This window comes from Neoarius graeffei, chromosome 24, assembly GCF_027579695.1.
Source record: "Neoarius graeffei isolate fNeoGra1 chromosome 24, fNeoGra1.pri, whole genome shotgun sequence".
Classification (NCBI taxonomy): Eukaryota; Metazoa; Chordata; class Actinopteri; order Siluriformes; family Ariidae; genus Neoarius; species Neoarius graeffei.
The window spans coordinates 45973874-46001062 of record NC_083592.1 but is presented as its reverse complement, the minus strand read 5'-3'; the positions used below and the strand labels follow the sequence as shown (position 1 = coordinate 46001062).

At 41.7% G+C, this 27189-nt stretch overlaps 1 protein-coding gene across 2 annotated transcripts in view; it reads left to right on the top strand.

Moving 5' to 3' along the window:
- Positions 1-27189, top strand: part of tncb (tenascin Cb) — a 99837-nt gene that overhangs the window by 32985 nt on the left and 39663 nt on the right. For both annotated transcript variants that reach the window (XM_060907377.1, XM_060907376.1), the window contains 11 exons: positions 4191-4466; positions 8132-8398; positions 10918-11040; positions 11655-11798; positions 11937-12059; positions 15280-15423; positions 15566-15688; positions 18415-18558; positions 18706-18828; positions 21908-22051; positions 22395-22517. In XM_060907377.1, coding sequence (XP_060763360.1) covers positions 4191-4466; positions 8132-8398; positions 10918-11040; positions 11655-11798; positions 11937-12059; positions 15280-15423; positions 15566-15688; positions 18415-18558; positions 18706-18828; positions 21908-22051; positions 22395-22517 — 1734 coding nt within the window. The remainder of the gene's footprint in view (positions 1-4190; positions 4467-8131; positions 8399-10917; positions 11041-11654; positions 11799-11936; positions 12060-15279; positions 15424-15565; positions 15689-18414; positions 18559-18705; positions 18829-21907; positions 22052-22394; positions 22518-27189) is intronic.

Below are 27189 nucleotides of genomic sequence, written 5' to 3'. Positions count from 1 at the left end.
CCTCAGACATGAAGTACAAACACGGAGCATAACACTCACCACAGGCCCATTATAGGACGTGAGAAGGAGGGGTGTGGTGAAGGGAATGCTCTTGATTTGGGCTTATTTTTCTGAAACACACACACATTGAGTACGTTGAAAGGATTACAAGAATCACTTGGGACCAATATAGTGCTATCAATATGGAGCAGTACACCCTGAGCAAGCATCCCAAGGCAGTTTAATAGAACCTCATTACCAGAATAATGTCATTCAGGTGGGAAAATGAACAACGATCTTTTACAAGGGATTTGCAAGGCCTGTATCACAAGGTCCTTACGCTGACTCCGATGTGAGACTCATAAAACCACTTTACTTCATCTGCATGAAGGCCATACCTAAAGCTCGGCATACGCTACATGACCTTTAAAGCCGCAACAGAAAATCAAAAATGGAAAATCACTTTCTTGGTTTTTTTTTTCTCCATAATATCATGCATACTAGAAGATCAGGCAAGCATATTTAATGTAAAATTTCATACCAACATTTCAGGCTTAGCACTTGTTTACCTCTTCATACTACCAGATGATCTAACTGAGAATGTGAGCTCCAGATGTAAAAATTCACTTTCAATTAAGTCCTATACAGTTAGTGAATATACAGTATAAGGAATAAAACACTTCAGAGCATGCTGTCCTAGGAAAATAATCAATGACGGGGTGATAATGTTGCATGATGCCAGGCAGAGTCACTTCTATCACCCCAAAGTGTTTTATTCTTCTAGTTTAAATTTTAACTTTATACTGTATTCACATTTACTGTTGTGGGACAAGTTAGTCCTGTTGTCGCTTACATTACAGCAGCTATAAACAGTCGTTTCCTCACCTGCCTCTTTTTTTAATTCTCTTGAAGAAAGCCAGCCCATGAAAGCTGAGAAACTGAAAACACATTGTCCTCTGCTGAAGACAATGGTAGAAAACTTAGTTTTATGAAGCACTGACGCTGAGGACTCTTTCCATAAATGTTAAATCAACATTTCCTTCAAGAAAGCGTCACAATATTTAATCAATCAGTCAAATCAATCATATTTATCATCCTTAGATTATGTGTCATGTCCATCATGCACTGTCAGAAATAAGTGTACAGTTACAATAGGAGCATTTCTGTCCCCCAAGGTACAATCTACACTAATGTACCCCCTAAGGCTCATTATTGGACCTCAAGGTAACCATGTGTACCTTTTTAGGGCCAAAAAGGTACATCTATGGTCCCAAGCAGTACATAAAAGCTACAAATAAGGACCTTAGAGGGTACTGCCCCAGTGACAAACCATTCTACCCCTAAAGGTACAATAATTAACAGTTATTCCACGAAATCAAGTCGTACATGAGCTGATAGCTGACAAGGCGCGTCACCTGAGATTGAGTAGAATAACTCTTTTATTCTATCCACATTCACTGGATTTTGAGCAACAGAGCATTTTTATTTATTTATCTCATCTCATTATCTGTAGCCGCTTTATCCTGTTCTACAGGGTTGCAGGCAAGCTGGAGCCTATCCCAGCTGACTACGGGCGAAAGGCGGGGTACACCCTGGACAAGTCGCCAGGTCATCACAGGGCTGACACATAGACACAGACAACCATTCACACCTACGGTCAATTTAGAGTCACCAGTTAACCTAACCTGCATGTCTTTGGACTGTGGGGGAAACCGGAGCACCCGGAGAAAACCCACGCGGACATGGGGAGAACATGCAAACTCCGCACAGAAAGGCCCTCGCCGGCCACGGGGCTCGAACCCAGGACCTTCTTGCTGTGAGGCGACAGCGCTACCCACTACACCACCGCGCCGCCCCCATGAAATGCTTTTATTCCATATTTTGTTGCTTTTTTTTGTATTTTTGGGGGTTTTGTTTTTGAGTAGAGTTTTTATTTCGTCCTCAGTTGGTTCACCAAAATGCTCCGCCATTTTGTTTTTCTCTACTCACGGTATATGAGCTGATAGCCTAGTAGTAGAGTAGACAATCAGAGTGTGCAATTGCTCATATCCAGTGAATGTGGATAGAAAATTGTACTTTATTTTCTGAGAGCGTGCAAATTCCTGTCAAGGAGTTACTATAGAAAAGATAATGTATTAGAATGAGTGCATTAATATAAACCTGTGATTTGGATCACAGCGGGAACTACTGTCAGAGCTGCTGTAATAGAAAATTCATCAATCAATTAGAATCAGAATAAAATGTTCAACAGTTATATAATATATATATATATATATATACACTACTGTTCAAAAGTTTGGGGTCACCCAGACAATTTTGTGTTTTCCATGAAAAGTCACACTTTTATTTACCACCATAAGTTGTAAAATGAATAGAAAATATAGTCAAGACATTTTTCTGGCCATTTTGAGCATTTAATCGACCCCACAAATGTGATGCTCCAGAAACTCAATCTGCTCAAAGGAAGGTCAGTTTTATAGCTTCTCTAAAGAGCTCAACTGTTTTCAGCTGTGCTAACATGATTGTACAAGGGTTTTCTAATCATCCATTAGCCTTCTGAGGCAATGAGCAAACACATTGTACCATTAGAACACTGGAGTGATAGTTGCTGGAAATGGGCCTCTATACACCTATGGAGATATTGCACCAAAAACCAGACATTTGCAGCTAGAATAGTCATTTACCACATTAGCAATGTATAGAGTGGATTTCTGATTAGTTTAAAGTGATCTTCATTGAAAAGAACAGTGCTTTTCTTTCAAAAATAAGGACATTTCAAAGTGACCCCAAACTTTTGAACGGTAGTGTATATATATAATTCTTTGAATTCTCTAGAAAGGCCAAATTTGTGAAAGAATTTGGCGAAATGTCCTGTAGTGTATGCTTGGGTTACGGCTGAATACATAAATGTTTTCATCAATCATCATGGACTAGCATGGGAATGATTAATAGTTCTGATCCTCTCATGCCTCTAAGTGACAGTGTAAAATTTTCCCAGCAATGTTAGTTTTAAATGCTAATGCCTGGGAACTGGGAAAGTCTTTCACTCCATCCTCTTTGTCTTTCACTCAATTCACCAGTACGCTTGTGTCCACTTGATTGTGCATTAAGAGGATAATGGCAGCCTATGGTGCATCTCCAAGCTCTTTGCTCCCATCTCTTCATGAATGCTGATGGGGCGCAAGGATATTCAATTATGGGTTGCGCTTCACTGCATGGCTTCCTGCTTTATTTGAAGCAATCGGCGTACTTCTGCTCATGCAGACTACGCAGAAGCTTCAAAAAATTAATGGCTTCATTCTGAGCCATTAATACCAAAGCAAGCTGCATGTTTTTTTGTTTTGTTTTGTTTTTTTATTAATGAGATTCAATCAAAAGGATGCTTGTGCAAACAAGCCTGGTTATTATTACATTGACTTTATATGGCAGTTTTTCATTGCATGGGCAGATGTTTATTCTGCATGGAACAGATGGAACTCGATCGAATATCAACAGAGATGGATGTTTGTTACGTTTTGTTTACAGAGGAGATGAGGGTTTTTTTCCATCAAACATTTGACATAGTTGGTTGGTGGTGTTGATGTTTAAAAAATGGGTTTATACAGCTGCATCTCTCATAGAACATTTTGCAAAATTCCCCAACACAACATTTGTTATGAGACAAATTGAAATGACATTACATTACATTACAGGCATTTTGCAGATGCTGTTATCCAGAGCGACATACAATGTACCCAGAGCAGCCTGGGGAGCAGGTGCCTTGCTTAAGGGCACTTCAGCCATTTTTGCTAGCTCAGGGACTTGAACCAACGGCCTTTTGGTCCTAAAGCTGCTTCTCTAACCATTAGATCATGGCTTCCCCCAATGACATTGGTGGAAGATTTTCTAGACCATTGGTTCCCAATCCTGGCCCTGGAGAACCTTTGGATATTCATGCCAGTCTTTAGAGAACATAGCAGTAGAAATGTCATAAATGTCACCACACTCTGGTAAGTGTTTCATTTCTTCTTCATGTGTATTGTTCTTGAATGTATTAACTGCTTTATAGACATGACACATGAAAGAAGACTAGACTCTCTCTTTGCACCAAGATTTCTTGGTGTAGATTTCATCTTGCTCATTCTCTTGCTGATCTCCATCTAATACTCAGCTCACCAAGTTATACTCGTGCTCCACTACGTGTTGCTCAATCTCTTCTATTTATCATCTAGACAATGAAAAGCCCCTGGTGGGCAACATCACTATCTCTGCTGTATCCTGGGATGGCTTCAATATATCCTGGGAGTTGAAGAGGGGCGACCTAGATGGCTTTCTGATCGAGGTGGCTGACCCTGATGGTCTCTCCGAGGGCCAGAACCACACCCTGTCAGGACAGAAGTACAGCTTGGCTATCACTGATCTCTCTCCTAGCACTTTCTACAGGGTCACTCTATACGGCATGTATAGGGGAGATCTCTTAGAGCCAATCTTTGGGGAGGCTCTCACAGGTATCGCCGTTCGAAAAGTGCTGGTGCATCGGCTCTCCGATGATGAAAATTCTAACACATTCTTAGGAAGTAGCTCAGAACGAATACTAATGGCTTTATAACACACTGGATGTTTCAAAGGAAGACTAACAACTAACATTTTCCGAATAGCAATTCGTCTACTAATAACATGACTCTCAACGTCTACTTGATCTACCAATAAAACAGGATGCAAAGCCACCCATTTAATCAGGTATTAACATGTCTTTTTTTTTTGCCAATTATGTAAAACTTTCCACCCTAACATGCTATTACACCGCTCTTTGATGTGTACATTACCTCTGTAAACCACAAGCTGTCTTTTTTGTCAGTACCGGTTTTGGAGATCCGGTGTTTATGGAGCATGATGATATTCAGAACACACCTGCAGTAGAGTATAATAGAACGCTGCACCTTCTGCTTTGCCTAATCACAGACAAAGGTGCAGCTGTATGCACACCAACCACCCTCTATGATTACAGCCTTATTTATGTTTACCAGCCAAAGAAAAGTCAAGTGAATAATACCCTTTCATTTTTAACCACCCATAATATACAATGCATGTGCTAAGCATGCCAATGCACTTTCGTTGACGGTTAGGAAAACACCGCCTTCCAAAGACAGGAGATTAAAATATTCTCAGTCATTGAGCTGTAATACCTCCACTTCCCACAATAGTACTGCTGCGGGTTATTAGCTCCAAATCGTAGTTTGGCCTTTGCTTGATTCTTCATTGAATAAAGATGCCGACTGGGCAGAAGCAGTTTGCCAGGGAAGTGATCCTAAGGAGTTTTTGTCACTTCTTGTGAAAGATCTCTTCAGTATGCAGACCCAGTTTTCAAACTCTGCAGCAGTCTTCATTCTGAAGCGCCACTTTCACACATTTTCTTGGCATTTATCAGGCCGCGGCTGCAAGTGCTGCAGCTGTAGTAGATACTCGGGCATGCTTGCTATTAGGTAACATTTTATTTAAAAGGCAGACTGCAGTCAGATTATTAAAAGCCATTTTTTAACTTCTTCCTATATGTTTTTTTGGAAAATGGCTCCAAAGGCTAAAACCATTTAAACTGAAAATATCTATTGAATTCAAGGCTTGGCGTCAAGGCTGACCAAAAAATCATGTACACATCCTCCTATTAGCTCACGATCATCAACTATATCCGAATGCCAAAGTCTGACAGGTTACCGAGCTGAGCGTTCCTTTCAATAGCATGACCTCCTGTTTTCTGCATGCTAGCTGGCGCCTTGTTCCTCCTTCATGAACAGATGGCTCTTTGTCCTGACCGAAAGTCTAAGAGAGACCAGTTTGATGAAAGTGATCTGCAGTTACCACTTTAGCACTCTCACAACGCCCACAAACAGCACCCCCCCCAATACTCCTTCTGACAAACCCTCCAGCTAGCACTATGCTAATGAAGAGTGACGGCTCCACAGGATCTGTCCCCACTCCAGTTCATTTCCAACCACTTCTCCTCAGAACAACAAAAAAAAATAGCGAACCTTGTGTCAACCCAAGCTTGAGAGAGAGACAGAAGAGGTTGAGTATGATCAAGTGTTCTGAGGTTCTCATGCTGTAGTGATCATGAGGTACACCAACCACTGTATAAAGGAGTCACTCAAGGATATGCTAGGTATTGCATTTTCTTATTTCATCCAAACCTAGCTTCTAAAGCTAATATTCTTGTTATACTGCCATTATGTAGAAAATTCTTTTTCGCGTTTAATATGATGCAGCCATTTTAGACATGTTGTTTTATTACTTATGAGGTCATTTTTGTGTGTAGAGGCACAGCATATAAGTTCTCGTTAATAAAATGGAAGACCATTTCTTTGGTTTAAAACACTGCAGCTCTCAGACCGACCATCATTATAAAGAGTGAAGCAGTACTTACAATATTTCCATGCATGGAAAATGGTTGCTACATCATATTCCGTGTGGTGAAGAGTCTGCATGACTTGGCAGGAAGGGATGGTCAAGCTTAGTGGTACTAATTGCATGATGCGATGGAGACCAAGGGAGTTACATAACCAACCAGTAACTATTAATACTTGACCAAATCTTATTGGCAACAACAACATTCTTTGTTGAAAACATGGCTGTTTGTTTGGTTAAGTCACCCACAATGTTCTAAAATGTTCTCAGTGTTACATGCCACATTCCCATAAAATAAAAGTCAAATAATGTTTCATCCATCCATCCATAACCGCTTATCCTGTGCAGGGTTGCGGGCAAGCTGGAGCCTATCTCAGCTGACTATGGGCGAGAGGCGGGGTACACCCTGGACAAGTTGCCAGATCATCACAGGGCTAACACACAGAGACAAACAACCATTCACACTCACATTCACACCTACGGTCAATTTAGAGCCACCAGTTAACCTAACCTGCATGTCTTTGGACTGTGGGGGAAACCGGAGCACCCGGAGAAAACCCATGCAGACATGGGGAGAACATGTAAACTCCACACAGAAAGGCCCCCGTCAGCCACTGGGCTCGAATCCAGAACCCTCTTGCCGTGAAGTGACAGTGCTAACCACTACACCACTGTGCCGCCAATAATGTTTCATTAATGATATATTTCTTAAAATATCAATTGCAATTCAATGGGGTGGCATGGTGGTGTAGTGGTTAGTACTGTCGCCTCACAGCAAGAAGGTTCTGGGTCGAGCCCAGTGGTCACCGGGGGCCTTTCTGTGTGGAGTTTGTATGTTCTCCCCGTGGGTTTTCTCTGGGTTCTCTGGTTTCCCCCACAGTCCAAAGATGTGCAGTTAGGTTAACTGGCTCCTCTAAATTGTCCATAGGTGTGAATGGTTGTTTCCCAAGCCTGGAAATGGGAGGGCTGTGGCAGAAAGGACATAAAGCTAGACTCCAATTAATGTCATATGACATGTAGATCAATCAGGTCCACATGGCAGTGACCCCACACACATAAATGGGACAAAGCTGGAAGAAGTGAGTGAGATCAAGTGCCATGTTTGTACAGTGAACACGTTACCATTTCTTGCTCAAAAAGAAAGTTTAATATTCATGATCCCAAACCAAAAATTACCTCATTTAATACAGATGTGATTACTATATTGTTACACAGAAGTCTTTACATCAGCAGTCATCAAAACACTTGCAAAACATGGTCCACATGTGTAACCAGCAAAGAATTTCAGTAGACCAAACCAAGTACTGGAAAAAGATATTGTGGTAAAGCTGGTAAACATGAAAAACACTGGCTGTAGTTCAATGACTCTAGTTGTCTAAACATGAACAAAATTACTTTATGTATCAGATCCTGTGTTGTGGTTTATCTAATCACAGACACGAATGTAAGTTATTTAGCCGAAGGCAGCTCATCGGACCAGAGACAAGTGACAGGGCTAAGAAATCTGGATTGCACATGTCTTTTTTTTTCCATTACATTCAAACACTTCTCTTTGCATGTTCTTCTAACTGGATTGTGTTTACTGCCATAACTTCACAGCTAGCATTGCCTAATAAAACGCGTCTCCTCAAGATAACAGTCCTAACTTGCGTCAAATGATGAATAACCCAGAAAAGCATGCATAATATTTAGTTGTGGCTTTGGGGCTAAAAAAGACATGAGCATGTTTGGAGACCACAGATGGAAGAACGCCTGTATTCCTTTGTCCACCCAGAGGCAGAACCTGAGGTGGAGCATCTTTTGGCCTCCAACATCAAGCCGGATGGTTTTATGCTGCAGTGGACGGCTCCAGAAGGAATCTTTGAAATGTTTATTATCAAACTCTCTGATGGATCAGGCAAGCAAAGGCAGATGATTGTATCAGGAGACAAGAGAACAGAAGTGATCTCTGACCTCGATGAGGCTACAGAGTATGAAATTGAGATCTCTGGGGCAATTCCAGGACGGAACTTCAAGCCCATTTCAGGGAAAGCTCGAACAGGTATTTGGATATGTTTTGGACAAGCAAGCTGGTGAAATCAGTCTTTCATCGCCATCTTTTCACAATGTCTAGTGAATAAGTTTAGTCCAAATATTAACCTGAACCGAGCTTCCCAAAAGCATCACAGCAAAAACGTCACTGTTAAATATTATCAGGGGGGAACCATCAGGGCCTTCTCGGCCTTCAGAGAACATTTGAAATCAGCATTTCAAATGTTATATTTAATTTCTTTCATTCTTTCATAATTTCATTATAATTATTCTCTTCTAATCCGGCCTCATTTTCTATCAAATTTGCTTCAGAAATGAAAGGGTTACTGTCCTGAAAACATTAAATAGACTTATCCGATGAGATTTTTTTGTTTGATGTCTCTAGGCTGAGAAGAGTTTAGAGCTGCTCACTCATTGGTTAGGACTTCATTACCGGGACAGAAGGCCATGGCAATGTATGTTTATGTAGGAAGTGACAGATGAATTAACCAATCAGATTTTGATTTATAGTGGATGGGACTAAAAATTTATCACCCTTGGTCTTCTTGAAGACCAACGACAGCTTAACCACGAGTCAGCGCCATCAGCACAGCAGTGACGTCACCTTCCAGCTGGTGTAGTGTTCGTCAGTAGTGTTAGCAAATGCTAATAAAGTAATCAAGCCAGTGCTATCGAGAGCAAGTAGCACAGGCTAATGACCGAGAAACTAAGGCTACGTTTACATTAGACCGTATCTGTCTCGTTTTCTTCGCGGATGCACTGTCCGTTTACATTAAACCCCCTGGAAAAGCCAGGAAACGGGAATCCGCCAGCGTCCACGTATTCAATCCAGATCGTGTCTGGTCCGGTGCTGTGTAAACATTCAGAATACGCGAATACGCTGTGCTGAGCTCTAGCTGGCGTCTCATTGGACAACGTCACTGTGACATCCACCTTCCTGATTCGCTGGCGTTGGTCATGTGAGGCGACTGCTGAAAAACGGCGCGGACTTCCGCCTTGTATCACCTTTCATTAAAGAGTATAAAAGTATGAAAATACTGCAAATACTGATGCAAATACTGCCCATTGTGTAGTTATGATTGTCTTTAGGCTTGCCATCCTTCCACTTGCAAGTAGTAAGTGATATGCGCTGGGATCACACACACAGCGGCTCAGTCCCGAATCGTGGCTTGTGCACTTCACTCGCGCGCTCTGTGAGCTGCGCAGGGCCGGAGTGCGCACCCTCCAGAGGGCACTCGCTGTTCAGGGCGGAGTGATTTGGAGCGCAGGATGCCTGCGGAGCCGAGCGTATCCGTGTATTAGGCTTGCCATCCTTCTACTTGCAAGTGGTGAGCCTTGCGCATGCCCTAAATGCACTGGGATCATGTTACGCGCCGTCTAAAGTCATGTGATTAGCATATCCGCGTATTGGCGTTGCTGTGTGCACAGCTAACGGTTTTAGTGTAAACGCGAATCGTTTTAAGAACGTTAATCTGATGATCCGCTGATTCGACATAATGTAAACGTAGCCTAAGATTTCTGTCTCCAGACTCTTCTTCCATGCTGCACGCTCGCTACAGTATTTTTCACTCAGACTTAAGTATTCATTTTCCTGTGTAATTTACTTAGTTACTTTTAAAATCAACCTCGACAGCTACACACAACAGAGCTACCTGGCAGCCTGCCGCTAATCCCTTGCCGCTAATCCCTTTGCCCTGTTGCTTTTTTTGGGTGTCTGGCTAAGTTTTGTCTGAGCTCAAGTCCCAGCTCTAATAGTAACTGTTTGCCACTGAATATTATGATGGTGGCAGTTACGGTACAATGATGCCTTTGGGAAGCTGGGGCCTGATCTTATGAGTAACATTGGAATAATTTACAATCTTTCAAACAATCAATTCAAGCTTTACAGTCTCTTTCGTATGTCTTGTCTGTTGTTTATCCTGAGTTACCAAATCTATTTCCAAATCCTAATGTCTTTACAAAAGGAAGTTGCATGTGATTCTATAGATTTTTTCCGAGAAACCCTTGATATACTAAAATCTCTTTTGGTTTCTACACATTCTTTTTCTTCTTCTTTTGTATCTGACATCTTTCACTAACTGTCCAGTCACAGGGTTTATCCATTGGACAGAGCAATTGGGTCTGTGTTTTTACTGAATATGTGTCTGTCTCTGGTAGTCTGGCTCTATCCCAGGGGGCCTCTCTTCCCTCTTGAGTCTGACGTTGGCATGTCGCACCATTGTACTCATGTAATGGAGGCAAGTTAATCTCCTCATGTCTGTCACGCAAGATTCTGCCACCTGACAGTGAAAAATGGCCGAAAGGCTTGAGCTCTTTTTTTGTCTCAACTCTGTCTTTCTCCATTCTATACTAACTTTTAATATTTCATATGCCTCATATTTCTTTCCAGAGTCTTTTTGAAGCCATCTGTCTACTGGACTGGGTTCATCTAGGACTGGTACCAGTAACACGTCGGATTTGTGTTCACACTGCTGCTAACACTTTGTGTTTGCTCTGCTTGTTGTCTCGTTATGTGTTGTCTCCTTCAAGGTCTCGGCAAACCAAATGGTATTCGCTTTTCTGATGTCACCGATACCTCTACCACCGTTCACTGGACTGTCCCCCATTACCGCGTTGACAGCTACCAAGTCACCTATGTGCCAATTCATGGAGGCAAGTGTTCCCTTGATCACTCTGTCACAGACATGTTCTGGCTTTCTGCCTATTGCTACATGGCTGTCTATGGAGATTCATATTTTATGATGTGTTAAGTACTTCTCCAGCTGAAGTTCAGCATAGTGCGGGCATTGTAAATGTTAGAAGTAGATCTACAAGCTTAGAGCTCACGAATCATCCATCATCTCTGCCGTTATAATAATTACTATAATCTTAGTATCGACAATCCAAAACATTTATATTTCTAACAAATTGATTTTGAAACATCAGTACTCAGTTTGTCTTCCATGAAAATATGATTTATAAAGTACCTTATCCTAATATCTTAGAGAATCATTGGCGTCTTTTTGGCACAATAATTTAACCAGAAAATAATTTACAGGCTCTAAAATTTCCACAGTTACAAAGTGTGCTTTTTGGTGTGGAAATGTTCTGCTCAGGTTTTCAGATCAATCAGCATGTTAATGAATGCAATCCATCAGAGTCGTCTGTTTTCCCAATCAGCACTTTTTCTCTGATTGTACTGCCATCTTGTGGTGCTCTGTAGTGTATCACATGCTTGAATCTGGTGCAACCCATGGTCAAAAGCTGGTTCTGTACCCCCTCTGCAGACAGTCCCATAACAGTCACAGTGGACGGAGGTGAGTCCCAGACTGTTCTGCCCAACCTGACACCTGGGGTGACCTACCGAGTGAGCGTCATATCAGTGAAGGGTGTGGAGGAGAGTGAGCCAGCCTCTGATACATTTACAACAGGTACACACACACATGATTCTGTGCTGGATGTTAAAGAAATACTCCACCATTTGTCGGCCATATGTGTAGCATATGTGTGATTATCATAGAGTCTTTGCTCTGCTTGTTGTGTCCTCCTTATGTGTCATCTCCTTCAAGGTCTGGGCAAACCAAAAGGTATTCACATCTCGGATATCACTGATACCTCTGCCACTGTTCACTGGACTGTCCCCCACTACCACATCGACAGCTACCGAGTCAACTACGCTCCTGTTGATGAAGGTAAGTGTTTCTACTCTCATTCCATATTCTGGCTTATTGCCAATTTGTACAAAGTCTTCACTGGAGATTCACAGTTTATAATGTGTATAAACTTCTCCAGTTAAAGTTCAGTATAGGATGGGCTTTGCAAATGCTAGTAGATCTTGTCAAAGTAGGACCTCACAGATCATCCATCATATGTGCAGCAACACCATTTTGGCACAATCCATTCATTCAACTGACTTTGGGATGTTAGTGCTTGATGGTCTTTCCTGAAAATGTAATTTATAAAGTCATTTACAAGCCTATCGTTGTCTGCAAAAGTATGTACATCCCTCACCAACTGACATATTTTCTCCAAATGTTTGAACACCCTTCTAAATCATCACTTAGTAACACCCCCTTTGGCAGATATCACAGCTTACAAATGTTTTTTTTTTTTTTTTTGTATTCAGATAGTAGCTCTTATCTTCTTCTTTAATTAACGGTTACCCACTCTTCCTTGCAGAGCGCTTCTAATTGAGATATTCTTGGGCCTTCTTGCATGCACAACATACGTAAAATCAAACTAACCACATTCTGAAAGATGTTCAAGTCAGAAAAATGTTTTGGATGGTGGAAATTCTGAGCTGGAAGCACTATGGTATTTTTATAGCTTTCCCCTTCTTTGTAGGCATCAAATAGATTTATTTCCTGATTCTCAGTCAGCTTTTTAGAGGAACACATGGTTGTCGAGTGTAAGCACGAGGTTGGACGTGTCAGAGAATTCATTACGCTTTGGAATTGTTATTCCTAACGACAATTCAGTACCTGCCTAATGAGTCCTAATGAGTCAGTGAAGGCCTCCAAGGATGTCCAAACTTTTGTTTGGACGCAATTACTTTACACGTGACGCAATTACTATTTTATTGTAAGTGCATTAAATAGTTTGCCACAGAGGTTGTGTGTACCTCTTTTCATTCAAAAATCAATAAAGCATGTAATATGTCCAGGGTTTCCCAAACATTTGCACACAACTATGTACAGCCCCATTCCAAAAAAGTTGGGATGCTGTGTAAACTGTAAATAAAAACAGAATGTGATAATTTACAAATCATGGAAACCCTATATTTCTTTGAAAATAGTACAAAGGCAACATATCAGATGCTGAAACTGAGAAATGTTATTGTTTTTTGAAAAATATATGCTCATTTTGAATTTTATGTCAGCAACACGCTTCAGAAAAGTTGGGATAGGGGCATGTTTACCACTGTATTGTATCACCTCTACTTTTAACAACACTCTGTAAACATTTGGGAACTGAGGAGACCAATCGCTGTAGCTTTGAAAGAGAAATATTTTTTCATTCTTGCCTGATATACAATTTCAGTTGCCCAACAGTTCGGGGTCTCCTTTGTTGTATTTTGCGCTTCATAATATGCCAAATGTTTTAAATGGGAGACAGGTCTGGGCTGCAGGCAGGTCAGTTTAGCACCTGGACTCTTTTACTATGGAGCCATGCAGTTTCAATATGTGCGGAAAGTGGTTTAGCATCATCTTGCTGAACGATGGAAGGCCTTCCCTGAAAAAAAATTTGTCTGGATGGCAGCATATTGCTCTGAAACGTGTATATATCCTTTAGCATTAATGATGCCTTCCCACATGTACAAGCTACCCATGTCATGTGCACTAATGCCCCCTCATACCATCACAGATGCTGCATTTTGCACTGTGCACTGATAACAAGCCGGATGATCCATCTCCTCTTTAGCCTGGAGGACGTGGTGTCCATGATTTTTAAAAAGAATTTCTACTTTTGATTCATCAGACCTCGGGACAATTTTCCACTTCACCTCAGTCCATCGTAAAAGAGCTCGGGCGCAGAGTAGGTGGTGGTGTTTCTGGATATTGTTTATATCTGGTTTTAACTTGCATTTGTGGATGCAGTAATGAACTGTTTTCACAGACAATGGTTTTCTGAAGTGTCCCTGAGCCCATAGAATGATTTCCACTACAGACATGCGTCTGCTTTTAATGCAGTGTCTCCTGAGGGCCTGAAGATCACAGGCATCCACTGTCAGTTTTCAGCCTTGTCTCTTGCATACAGAGATTTCTCCAGATTCTCTGAATCTTTTAATGATATTATGGACCATAGATGATGTGATCCCCGAATTCTTTGCAATTTTACACTGAAGAACGTTATTCTTAAATTGTTGCACTGTTTGTCCACAGTCTTTCACAGAGTGGTGAACCCCTCCCCATCTTTACTTCTGAGAGACTCCGCCTCTCTGGGATGCTCTTTTTATACCCAATCATGTTACTGACCTGCTGCCAATTAACCAAATCAGTTGTTTTTTTAGCATTACACAACTTTTTCAGTCTTTTGTTGCCCCGTCCCAACTTTTTTTGAAACGTGTTGCTGACATCAAATTCAAAATGAGCATATATTTTTCAAAAAACAAAAAAATTTCTAGGGTGGCACAGTGGTGTAGTGGTTAGCGCTGTTGCCTCCCAGCAAGAAGGTCCTGGGTTTGAGCCCCGGGGCCGGCGAGGGCCTTTCTGTGTGGAGTTTGCATGTTCTCCCCGTGTCCGCGTGGGTTTCCTCTGGGTGCTCCGGTTTCCCCCACAGTCCAAAGACATGCAGGTTAGGTTAACTGGTGACTCTAAATTGACTGTAGGTGTGAATGGTTGTCTATGTGTCAGCCCTGTGATGACCTGGTGACTTGTCCAGGGTGTACCCCGCCTTTCGCCCATAGTCAGCTGGGATAGGCTCCAGCTTGCCTGCGACCCTGTAGAAGGATAAAGCGGCTAGAGATGATGAGATGAATAAAATTTCTCAGTTTCAACATTTGATGTGTTGTCTTTGTACTATTTTTAATGAATTATAGGGTTTCCATGATTTTCAAATCTTCACATTCTGTTGTTATTTATGTTTTACAAAGTGTTCCAACTTTTTTGGAATTGGGGTTATGTAAGAAAATTGATTGAAATCTATTTGACATGATAAACTAACAAAAAAAGCCCAGTGATTCTAAAAGTCTACCGTAGGAGTTGCACAATGTGCTTCTTGGCGTGGAAATGATCTGCTCAGGTATTCAAATCAATCAAAATGTTAATGCATGCAGTCCATCAGAGTCGTCTGTTTTCCCCATCAGCACCCTCTGTCTGATCATGCTGCCATCTTGTGGTGCTCTGTAGTGTATCACATGCTTGAATCTGGTGCAACCCATGGGCAAAAGCTGGTTTTGTACCCCCTCTGCAGACAGTCTCATAATACTCACAGTGGATGGAGGTGAGTCCCAGACTGTTCTGCCCAACCTGACACCTGGGGTGACCTACCGAGTGAGCGTCGTATCAGTGAAGGGTGCGGAGGAGAGTGAGCCAGCCTCTGAAACATTTACAACAGGTACAGTTTACACACACACATAGTTCAATGCTGAATGTTAAAGAAATATTCCACCGTTTTTCGGCCATATGTGTAGCATATGTGTGATTATCACAGAGTCTTTGCTCTGCTTGTAATGTCATTATGTGTCATCTCCTTCAAGGTCTGGGCAAACCAAAAGGTATTCACATCTCTGATATCACTGATACCTCTGCCACTGTTCACTGGACTGTCCCCCACTACCACATCGACAGCTACCGAGTCAACTACGCTCCTATTGATGAAGGTAAGTGCCTCCACTCTCATTCCATATTCTGGCTTATTGCCAATTTGTACAAAGTCTTCACTGGAGATTCACAGTTTATAATGTGTATAAACTTCTCCAGCTAAAGTTCAGTATAGGATGGGCTTTGGAAATGCTAGTAGATCTTCTCAAAGTAGGACTTCACCGATCATCCATCATATGTGCAGCGACATCATTTTAACACAATCCGTTCATTCAACTGACTTTAGAATGTCAGTGCTTGGTTGGTCTTTCCTAAAAATGTGATTTATAAAGTATGTTATAGGCCTACAGTTGTTTGCAAACGTTTTGGCATCCCTCACCCTCACGAACTTGCATATTTTGCTCCAAAAGTTTGAAGTCAGCACTTCGTAACACCTGCTTTGGCAGATATCACAGCTTACAAACGCTTTCTGTATCCAGCTAGGAGTTTCTCTATTCTTGTTTAATTCATTTTCACCCACTCTTCCTTGCAGAACGCTTCTAACTGAAATATTCTTGGGCCTTGTTGCATGCACGACATGTTTAAGATCAACCTACATACATATTTTGAAAGCTGTTCAAGTCAGGGGACTGTAAGGCGTCATTCCAAAAGCTTCAGTCTGCATTTCTTGAAGTAGCTCATGGTGGCTTTTGTGGTATGTTCTGGATCATTGTCCTGTTGCACAATCCAACCTCTTTTTATCTTCAATTTCTTGACTGACTGTGTACCATTTGCTGCCAGAACTTTCTGATACTGACTCGAATCCATTCTTACACCTACGGTATCTGTGAAATATTTCCTGTGCCACTGGTTGCCATACAGCCCAAAGCATAATACATCCCTCCCCACCACTCAATGATTAACATTTCGCAAGGGATTTGTTTAAAAATCTCATCTCATTATCTCTAGCCGCTTTATCCTGTTCTACAGGGTCGCAGGCAAGCTGGAGCCTATCCCAGCTGACTACGGGCGAAAGGCGGGGTACACCCTGGACAAGTCGCCAGGTCATCACAGGGCTGACACATAGACACAGACAACCATTCACACTCACATTCACACCTACGGTCAATTTAGAGTCACCAGTTAGCCTAACCTGCATGTCTTTGGACTGTGGGGGAAACCGGAGCACCCGGAGGAAACCCACGCGGACACGGGGAGAACATGCAAACTCCACACAGAAAGGCCCTCGCCGGCCACGGGGCTCGAACCCGGACCTTCTTGCTGTGAGGCAACAGCGCTAACCACTACACCACCGTGCCGCCCATTGTTTAAAAAATGCTGCTCTTTTTTTTATTATTATAAATATATGTTTTGGTGATTGTGGCAAAAGGGTTCTATATTTTTTTACTTCATCAGTCCATAGCATGTGTTTCCAGAATACCTCTTATCTACATATTGTTTTGCATTGGTCAGTAATTCATGTTTGTAATTAAGTCTCATGTCTGTTTTCCATCTGATGACTTTTCCATGCAGTTCATGTTTATACAAGCAATGGTGCAGAGTAGAATGGCCCAACAGCACTCCTGTGCCAGCAAGACCTTCCTACAGGTCCTTAGTGTCATATAAAGGTTTTGCTTTGGCTTTCCTCCGAGCATACAGGCAGTTTTATTTGAAAGATTGCTTGGTCTTCCAGATCTTGCCTTTACTTCCACATCTCCACAGTTCCTCTGAACTGGCATTTCAGAAAAAAATGTTTTGGATGGTGGAAAGCCTGACCTGGAAGCACTGTGGTATTTTTATACCGTAGCTTTCCTCTGCTTTGTAGGCATCAAATAGATTTATTTCCTGATTTTCAGTCAGCTTTTTAGAGTGCAAACACAAGGTTTGAAGTGTCCAAGAATTGATTGCATGATAATTCAGTACCTGCCTAATGAGTCAGTGAAGGCCTCCAAGGATGTCCAAACTTTTGCACATGACACAATTACTATTTTATTGTATTTTTTGTCATATTTTTGAAGTTGGGGCGGCACAGTGGTGTAGTGGTTAGCGCTGTCGCCTCACAGCAAGAAGGTCAAGGTTCGAGCCCCGTGGCAGGCGAGGGCCTTTCTGTGTGGAGTTTGCATGTTCTGTCCGCGTGGGTTTCCTCCGGGTGCTCCGGTTTCCCCCACAGTCCAAAGACATGCAGGTTAGGTTAACTGGTGACTCTAAATTGACTGTAGGTGTGAATGTGAGTGTGAATGGTTGTCTGTGTCTATGTGTCAGCCCTGTGATGACCTGGCGACTTGTCCAGGGTGTACCCCGCCTTTCGCCCGTAGTCAGCTGGGATAGGCTCCAGCTTGCCTGCGATCCTGTAGAACAAGATAAAGCGGCTAGAGATGATGAGATGAGATGAGATTTTTGAAGTTCATTAGATATAAGATTTTTAAATAGTTTGCTGCAGAGGCTGTGTTTACTTCTTTTCATCCAAAAATCAATAAAACATGTAATATGTCCAGGGATTTTAAACATTTGCACACAACTATGCATAAGAAAATTGATTGAAATCTATTTGACATGATAAACTAACAAAAAAGCAGAGATTTTAAAAGTCTAGGAGTTGCACAATGTGCTTTTTTGGTGTGGAAATGTTCTACTCAGGTATTCGGATCAATCAGCAAGCTAATGGATGCGATCCATCAGTCATCTGTTTTCCCAATCAGCACCCTTTCTCTGATTGTATTGCCATCTTGTGGTGCTCTGTAGTGTATCACATGCTTGAATCTGGTCCAACCCATGGTCAAAAGCTGGTTCTGTACCCTTTCTGCAGACGGTCACATAACAGTCACAGTGGACGGAGGTGAGTCCCAGACTGTTCTGCCCAACCTGGCACCTGGGGTGACCTACCGAGTGAGCGTCGTATCAGTGAAGGGTCCGGAGCAGAGTGAGCCAGCCTTTGATACGTTTACAACAGGTACAGTTTACACAAACGCACATAGTGCTATGCTAAATGTTAAAGAAATACTCCACCATTTGTCGGCCATATGTGTAGCATATGTGTGATTATCATAGAGTCTTTGCTCTGCTTGTTGTGTCCTCCTTATGTGTCATCTCCTTCAAGGTCTGGGCAAACCAAAAGGTATTCACATCTCGGATATCACTGATACCTCTGCCACTGTCCACTGGACTGTCCCCCACTACCACATCGACAGCTACCGAGTCAACTACGCTCCTATTGATGAAGGTAAGTGTTTCTACTCTCATTCCATGTTCTGGGTTATTACCAATTTCCACACAGCTTTCAGTATGATAATTCAGCACCTGCCTAATGAGTCCGAATGAGTCAATGAAGGTCTCCAAGGATGTCCAAACATTTGCACATGACACAGTTACCACTTACTGTATTTTTTTTTTAAGTTCATTCATTATAAATTTTAAATAGTTTGCTGCAGAGGGTGTGTTTACTTCTTTTCATTCAAAAATCAATAAAATATGTAATTTGCCCATGGTTTCCCAAACATTTGCACACCACCATATACAAATCCCATTTCCAGAAAATGTGGGATATTTTCAAAATGCAATAAAAACAAAACTCTATGATTTGTTTATTCATGTGAACTTTTATTTAACTGACAAAAGTACAACCCCGATTCCAAAAAAGTTGGGACAAAGTACAAATTGTACATAAAAACGGAATGCAATGATGTGGAAGTTTCAAAATTCCATATTTTATTCAGAATAGAACATAGATGACATATCAAATGTTTAAACTGAGAAAATGTATCATTTAAAGAGAAAAATTAGGTGATTTTAAATTTCATGACAAAAACATATCTCAAAAAAGTTGGGTCAAGGCCATGTTTACCACTGTGAGACATCCCCTTTTCTCTTTACAACAGTCTGTAAACGTCTGGGGACTGAGGAGACAAGTTGCTCAAGTTTAGGGATAGGAACGTTAACCCATTCTTGTCTAATGTAGGATTCTAGTTGCTCAACTGTCTTAGGTTTTTTTTGTCGTATCTTCCGTTTTATGATGTGCCAAATGTTTTCTATGGGTGAAAGATCTGGACTGCAGGCTGGCCAGTTCAGTACCTGGACCCTTCTTCTACGCAGCCATGATGCTGTAATTGATGCAGTATGTGGTTTGGCATTGTCATGTTGGAAAATGCAAGGTCTTCCCTGAAAGAGACGTCATCTGGATGGGAGCATATGTTGCTCTAGAACCTGGATATACCTTTCAGCATTGATGGTGTCTTTCCAGATGTATAAGCTGCCCATGCCACACGCACTAATGCAACCCCATACCATCAGAGATGCAGGCTTCTGAACTGAGCGCTGATAACAACTTGGGTCATCCTTCTCCTCTTTAGTCCGAATGACACGGCATCCCTGAGTTCCATAAAGAACTTCAAATTTTGATTCGTCTGACCACAGAACAGTTTTCCACTTTGCCACAGTCCATTTTAAATGAGCCTTGGCCCAGAGAAGACGTCTGCGCTTCTGGATCGTGTTTAGATACGGCTTCTTCTTTGAACTATAGAGTTTTAGCTGGCAACGGCGGATGGCACGGTGAATTGTGTTCACAGATAATGTTCTCTGGAAATATTCCTGAGCCCATTTTGTGATTTCCAATACAGAAGCATGCCTGTATGTGATGCAGTGCCGTCTAAGGGCCCGAAGATCACGGGCACCCAGTATGGTTTTCCGGCCTTGACCCTTACGCACAGAGATTCTTCCAGATTCTCTGAATCTTTTGATGATATTATGCACTGTAGATGATGATATGTTCAAACTCTTTGCAATTTTACACTGTCGAACTCCTTTCTGATATTGCTCCACTATTTGTCGGCGCAGAATTAGGGGGATTGGTGATCCTCTTCCCATCTTTACTTCTGAGAGCCGCTGCCACTCCAAGATGCTCTTTTTATACCCAGTCATGTTAATGACCTATTGCCAATTGACCTAATGAGTTGCAATTTGGTCCTCCAGCTGTTCCTTTTTTGTACCTTTAACTTTTCCAGCCTCTTATTGCCCCTGTCCCAACTTTTTTGAGATGTGTTGCTGTCATGAAATTTCAAATGAGCCAATATTTGCCATGAAATTTCAAAATATCTCACTTTCGACATTTGATATGTTGTCTACGTTCTATTGTGAATACAGTATCAGTTTTTGAGATTTGTAAATTATTGCATTCCGTTTTTATTTACAATTTGTACTTTGTCCCAACTTTTTTGGAATCGGGGTTGTACAAAGAAAAGATTTTCAATAATTTTACTGACCAACCTAATTGTATTCTTAACTATAAACAAAGTAAGAATTTGATGCCTGCAATACACTCAAAAATAGTTGGGACAGAGGCATTATTACCATTCTGTTACATCACCTTTCCTTTTAATAACACTTTTTAATCATATGGACACTAAGGGTGTTAATTGTTGTAGTTTTGCAATTTGAATTTTTGTCCATTCTTTTTTGATACATGACTTCAGCTGTTCAACAGTCCATGGTCGCCATTTTCTGATTCTTCTCTTCATGATGTGCCATACATCCTCTATAGGAGACAGAGCTGGACTGGCAGCAGGCCAGTCAAGCACATGCACTCTGTGTCTACAAAGCCACACTGTTGTAGCCTGTGCAGAATGAGGCCTGGTATTGTCCTGTTCAAATAAGCATGAACTTCCCGAGAAGAGATGTCGCCTTGATAAATATGTCCCTCTAAAATCCCCATATATGCCTCAGTGTCAATGGTACCTTCACACACATGCAAGTCACCCATGCTGTTGGCACTGATGCCCCCCATACCATCACAGATGCTGGCTTTTGCACCTTTCTCTGACAACAAATTGGATGGTTGTGTTCACTTTTGGCACTGAGAAGTCGACGTCTGGTTTTCCTGAAAAGAATTTGAAATGTGGACTCATCTGACCACAGAAAATATTTCCACTGTCTTTCGGTCCATCTGAGATGAGTTCGGACCCAGAGAAATCAGCAGCGTTTCTGCATAGAATTGATTAATGACTTCCTCCTTGTGTAATACAGGTTCTTGAAATAGGGTTTGTATAAGAAAATGGATTGAAATCTATTTGTCATGATAAATTAACAAAAAAAATCAGAGTTTCTAAAAGTCACAGAGTTGCACAATGTTCTTTTTGGCATGGAAAGGATCTGCTCAGATTTTCAGCTCAATCAGCAGGTTAATGGATGCAATTTATCACAATCCGCACCCTCTGTCTGATAGTGTTGCTATTGTGTGGTGCTCTGTATCACATGCATAACTCTGGTCCACTCTGTGGTCAAAAGCTGGTTCTGTACCCCCTCTGCAGACGGTCACATAACAGTCACAGTGGACGGAGGTGAATCCCAGACTGTTCTTCCCAACCTGACACCTGGGGTGACCTACAGAGTGAGCGTCATATCAGTGAAGGGTCCGGAGCAGAGTGAGCCAGCCTCTGATATATTTACAACAGGTACAATTCACAAACGCACTTTTTCCACCCAAAAATGTGCAAAATTATAAGTCAACTCCAGTCTGTAAAGCTATCAGATCCTTCACTAACCAACTGTACTCCTGCACAGCAAAATCCCCAGTGTTGAATTAAACAGTTTATATAGGTCCAATTGGACACAAATTAACTCTGAAAGTGTTAATTCAACACTGAGGAATTTGCTGTGTGGATCTAATGCTGAACTGAATGTTAAAGAAATACAATTCTCCACCATTTTTCGGCCAAATGCATAGCATATGTGTGGTTATCACAGAGTCTTTGCTCTGCTTGTCATGCTGTCTCATTATGCATCATCTCCTTTAAGCTCTGGGCAAACCAAAAGGTATTCGCATCTCTGATATCACCGATACCTCCGCCACCGTTCACTGGACTGTCCCCCACTACCACGTCGACAGCTACAGAGTCACCTACGTACCCGTTCACGGAGGTAAGTGCTTCCTCGATAATTCCACTTCCTGCCATATTGCCAATTTCTCTACAGCCTTCATTGGGGATTTATATATTTTATAATGTCTTAAGTACGTCCTCAGTTGAAGTTCAGTGTAGTACAGCATTGTAAATGCTACACGTACATAAATCTGCAAGCTTGGAGCTAACAAATAAATCATCCATCATCCGCACACTGACACAATCCTTTTATTATAATTAGTGTCCACAATCCAACTCTTCTTCCAAATTCACTTTGGGATGTCAGTGCATGAGCTTGTGTTTCTTCAAGTAGTTCATGGTGGATTTTGTGGTATGTTTCAGATCATTGTCCTGTTGTAGATGGCAAGCGCGTTTCAGCTTCAGTTTCTTGACCGGCTTTGTCATATTTAACAATTATTCCACGAGTCATACATGAGCTGATAGGGCTATTAGCCATGTACGACAACATTGAGTGGAATAACTGTTTTATTATAACCACATTCACTGGAGTTTGAGAAACAGAGCATTTTTATTTTTTGCAAATTCAATCAATAAAAACTTTATACAAAACGTCCAACAAAATAATTTCCACTTAGAATGTAAACAAACCCGCGAAATGACAGTAGCAATTTGTGAAAATTGCAATGATAATAATAATTCTTGAAAAATAAAAAAAAAGATACATTCTTACCATCAAATACTTTTATTCCATATTTTATTCTTTGTATTTTTTGGGGTTTTGTTTTTGAGAAGTTTTTATTTCGTCCTCGGTTGGTTCAGCAATACGCTTCGCCATTTTGTTTTTCTCTACTCACGATATATAAGCTGATAGCCTAGTTGTAGAGTAGCCAATCAGATTGCTCGATTGCTCATATCCAGTGACTGTGGATAAAATAATTGCTGATATAGAGTGGAATCTATTCTTGCATCTACAACCCTGATTTCAAAAAAGTTGGGACAAAGAACAAATTGTAAATAAAAACGGAATGCAATGATGTGGAAAATTCAAAATTCCATATTTTATTCAGAATAGAACATAGATGACATATCAAATGTTTAAACTGAGAAAATGTATCATTTAAAGAGAAAAATTAGGTGATTTTAAATTTCATGACAAGAACACATCTCAAAAAAGTTGGGACAAGGCCATGTTTACCACTGTGAGACATCCCCTTTTCTCTTTACAACAGTCTGTAAACGTCTGGGGACTGAGGAGACAAGTTGCTCAAGTTTAGGGATAGGAATGTTAACCCATTCTTGTCTAATGTAGGATTCTAGTTGCTCAACTGTCTTAGGTCTTTTTTGTCGTATCTTCCGTTTTATGATGTGCCAAATGTTTTCTATGGGTGAAAGATCTGGACTGCAGGCTGGCCAGTTCAGTACCCGGACCCTTCTTCTACGCAGCCATGATGCTGTAATTGATGCAGTATGTGGTTTGGCATTGTCATGTTGGAAAATGCAAGGTCTTCCCTGAAAGAGACGTCGTCGGGATGGGAGCATATGTTGCTCTAGAACCTGGATATACCTTTCAGCATTGATGGTGTCTTTCCAGATGTGTAAGCTGCCCATGCCACACGCACTAATGCAACCCCATACCATCAGAGATGCAGGCTTCTGAACTGAGCACTGATAACAACTTGGGTCGTCCTTCTCCTCTTTAGTCTGAATGACACGGCGTCCCTGATTTCCATAAAGAACTTCAAATTTTGATTCGTCTGACCACAGAACAGTTTTCCACTTTGCCACAGTCCATTTTAAATGAGCCTTGGCCCAGAGAAGACGTCTGCGCTTCTGGATCATGTTTAGATACGGCTTCTTCTTTGAACTATAGAGTTTTAGCTGGCAACGGCGGATGGCACGGTGAATTATGTTCACAGATAATGTTCTCTGGAAATATTCCTGGGCCCATTTTGTGATTTCCAATACAGAAGCATGCCTGTATGTGATGCAGTGCCGTCTAAGGGCCCGAAGATCACGGGCACCCAGTATGGTTTTCCGGCCTTGACCCTTACACACAGAGATTCTTCCAGATTCTCTGAATCTTTTGATGATATTATGCACTGTAGATGATGATATGTTCAAACTCTGCAATTTTACATTGTCGAACTCCTTTCTGATATTGCTCCACTATTTGTCGGTGCAGAATTACGGGGATTGGTGATCCTCTTCCCATCTTTACTTCTGAGAGCCGCTGCCACTCCAAGATGCTCTTTTTATACCCAGTCATGTTAATGACCTATTGCCAATTGACCTAATGAGTTGCAATTTGGTCCTCCAGCTGTTCCTTTTTTGTACCTTTAACTTTTCCAGCCTCTTATTGCCCCGTCCCAACTTTTTTGAGATGTGTTGCTGTCATGAAATTTCAAATGAGCCAATATTTGGCATGAAATTTCAAAATGTCTCACTTTCAACATTTGATATGTTGTCTACGTTCTATTGTGAATACAATATCAGTTTTTGAGATTTGTAAATTATTGCATTCCATTTTTATTTACAATTTGTACTTTGTCCCAACTTTTTTGGAATCGGGGTTGTACCTGTGCAATGTATTATGTGCCACTGGCTGCCACAAAACCCCAAAGCATAGCAGACTCTCCTCATGCTTAACATTTGGCAAGGTGTTGTTTTTACCACCTGCTGCTCGTTCTTTATGTTTTTTCCTACAAACATACCTTTGGTGATTGCAGCCAAAGGGTTCATTTTTACTACATCAATTCACAGCAATTGTGCAAAAGACCTCTGGCTTATCTACATATTATTTTTCATCCCCGCAGGCAAGGTTTTCTTCTGATGACTCTTCCATGCAGTTCATGTTTGTGCCAGCAATGCTACAAAGAGAGAACACAGAACAGTGCACCACCACTCATGTGTCAGCTAAACCTTCCAGCAGGTCCTTAGTGTCATATTAGGGACATTATTGCTTTGCATTTCTGGCCAGCATACATGCAGTTCTACCTAAAAGTGTTCTTGGTCTTCCAGATCTCACCTTGACTTTCATAGTTCCCCTAAGCATGACACTAAAGACAGCAAGAAATACTTTGATATTTTTTTCTAGCCTTCTTATACTTTGTATTCATCAATTAGCTTCATTTTCCTGTCCTCAGTCAGCTGCTTAATGGAACCCGTGGTTATTGAAAGTTAGCACAGACTTTTAAGAGTCTGAGAAGTTACTAGGGGTGGCACAGTGGTGTAGTGATTAGCACTGTCATCTCACAGCAAGAAGGTTCTACTGTAGGTTCAAGCCCAGTGGCTGACAGAAGCCTTTCTGTGTGGAGTTTGCATGTTCTCCTCGTGTCTGTGTGGGTTTCCTCCGGGTGCTCCGGTTTCCCCCACAGTCCAAAGACATGCAGGTTAGGTTAACTGGTGACTCTAAATTGACCGTAGGTGTGAATGTGAGTGTGAATGGTTGTCTGTGTCTATGGCTACGTTTACATTACGCCAAATCAGCGGATCATCAGATTAACGTTCTTAAAACGATTCGCGTTTACACTAAAACCGTTAGCCGTGCACACAGCAACGCCAATACGCGGATATGCTCGGCTCCGCAGGCATCCTGCGCTCCAAATCACTCCGCCCTGAACAGCGAGTGCCCTCTGGAGGGTGCGCACTCCGGCCCTGCGCAGCTCACACAGCGCGCGAGTGAAGTGCACAAGCCACGATTCGGGACTGAGCCGCTGTGTGTGTGATCCCAGCGCATATCACTTACTACTTGCAAGTGGAAGGATGGCAAGCCTAAAGACAATCATAACTACACAATGGGCAGTATTTGCATCAGTATTTGCAGTATTTTCATACTTTTATACTCTTTAATGAAAGGTGATACAAGGCGGAAGTCCGCGCCGTTTTTCAGCAGTCGCGTCACATGACCAACGCCAGCGAATCAGGAAAGTGGATGTCACAGTGACGTTGTCCAATGAGACGCCAGCTAGAGCTCAGCACAGCGTATCCGCGTATTCTCAATGTTTACACAGCACCGGACCAGACACGATCTGGATTGAATACGTGGACGCTGGCGGATTCCCGTTTCCAGGTGTTTCCAGGCGGTTTAATGTAAACGGACAGTGCATCCGCGAAGAAAACAAGATAGATACGGTCTAGTGTAAACGTAGCCTACGTGTCAGCCCTGCGATGATCTGGCAGTTTGTCCAGGGTGTACCCCGCCTTTCGCCCGTAGTCAGCTGGGATAGGCTCCAGCTTGCCTGTGACCCTGCACAGGACACACTACCGTTCAAAAGTTTGGGGTCACCCAGACAATTTTGTGTTTTCCATGAAAAGTCACACTTTTATTTACCACCATAAGTTGTAAAATGAATAGAAAATATAGTCAAGAAATTTTTCTGGCCATTTTGAGCATTTAATCGACCCCACAAATGTGATGCTCCAGAAACTCAATCTGCTCAAAGGAAGGTCAGTTTTATAGCTTCTCTAAAGAGCTCAACTGTTTTCAGCTGTGCTAACATGATTGTACAAGGGTTTTCTAATCATCCATTAGCCTTCTGAGGCAATGAGCAAACACATTGTACCATTAGAACACTGGAGTGAGAGTTGCTGGAAATGGACCTCTATACACCTATGGAGATATTGCACCAAAAACCAGACATTTGCAGCTAGAATAGTCATTTACCACATTAGCAATGTATAGAGTGGATTTCTGATTAGTTTAAAGTGATCTTCATTGAAAAGAACAGTGC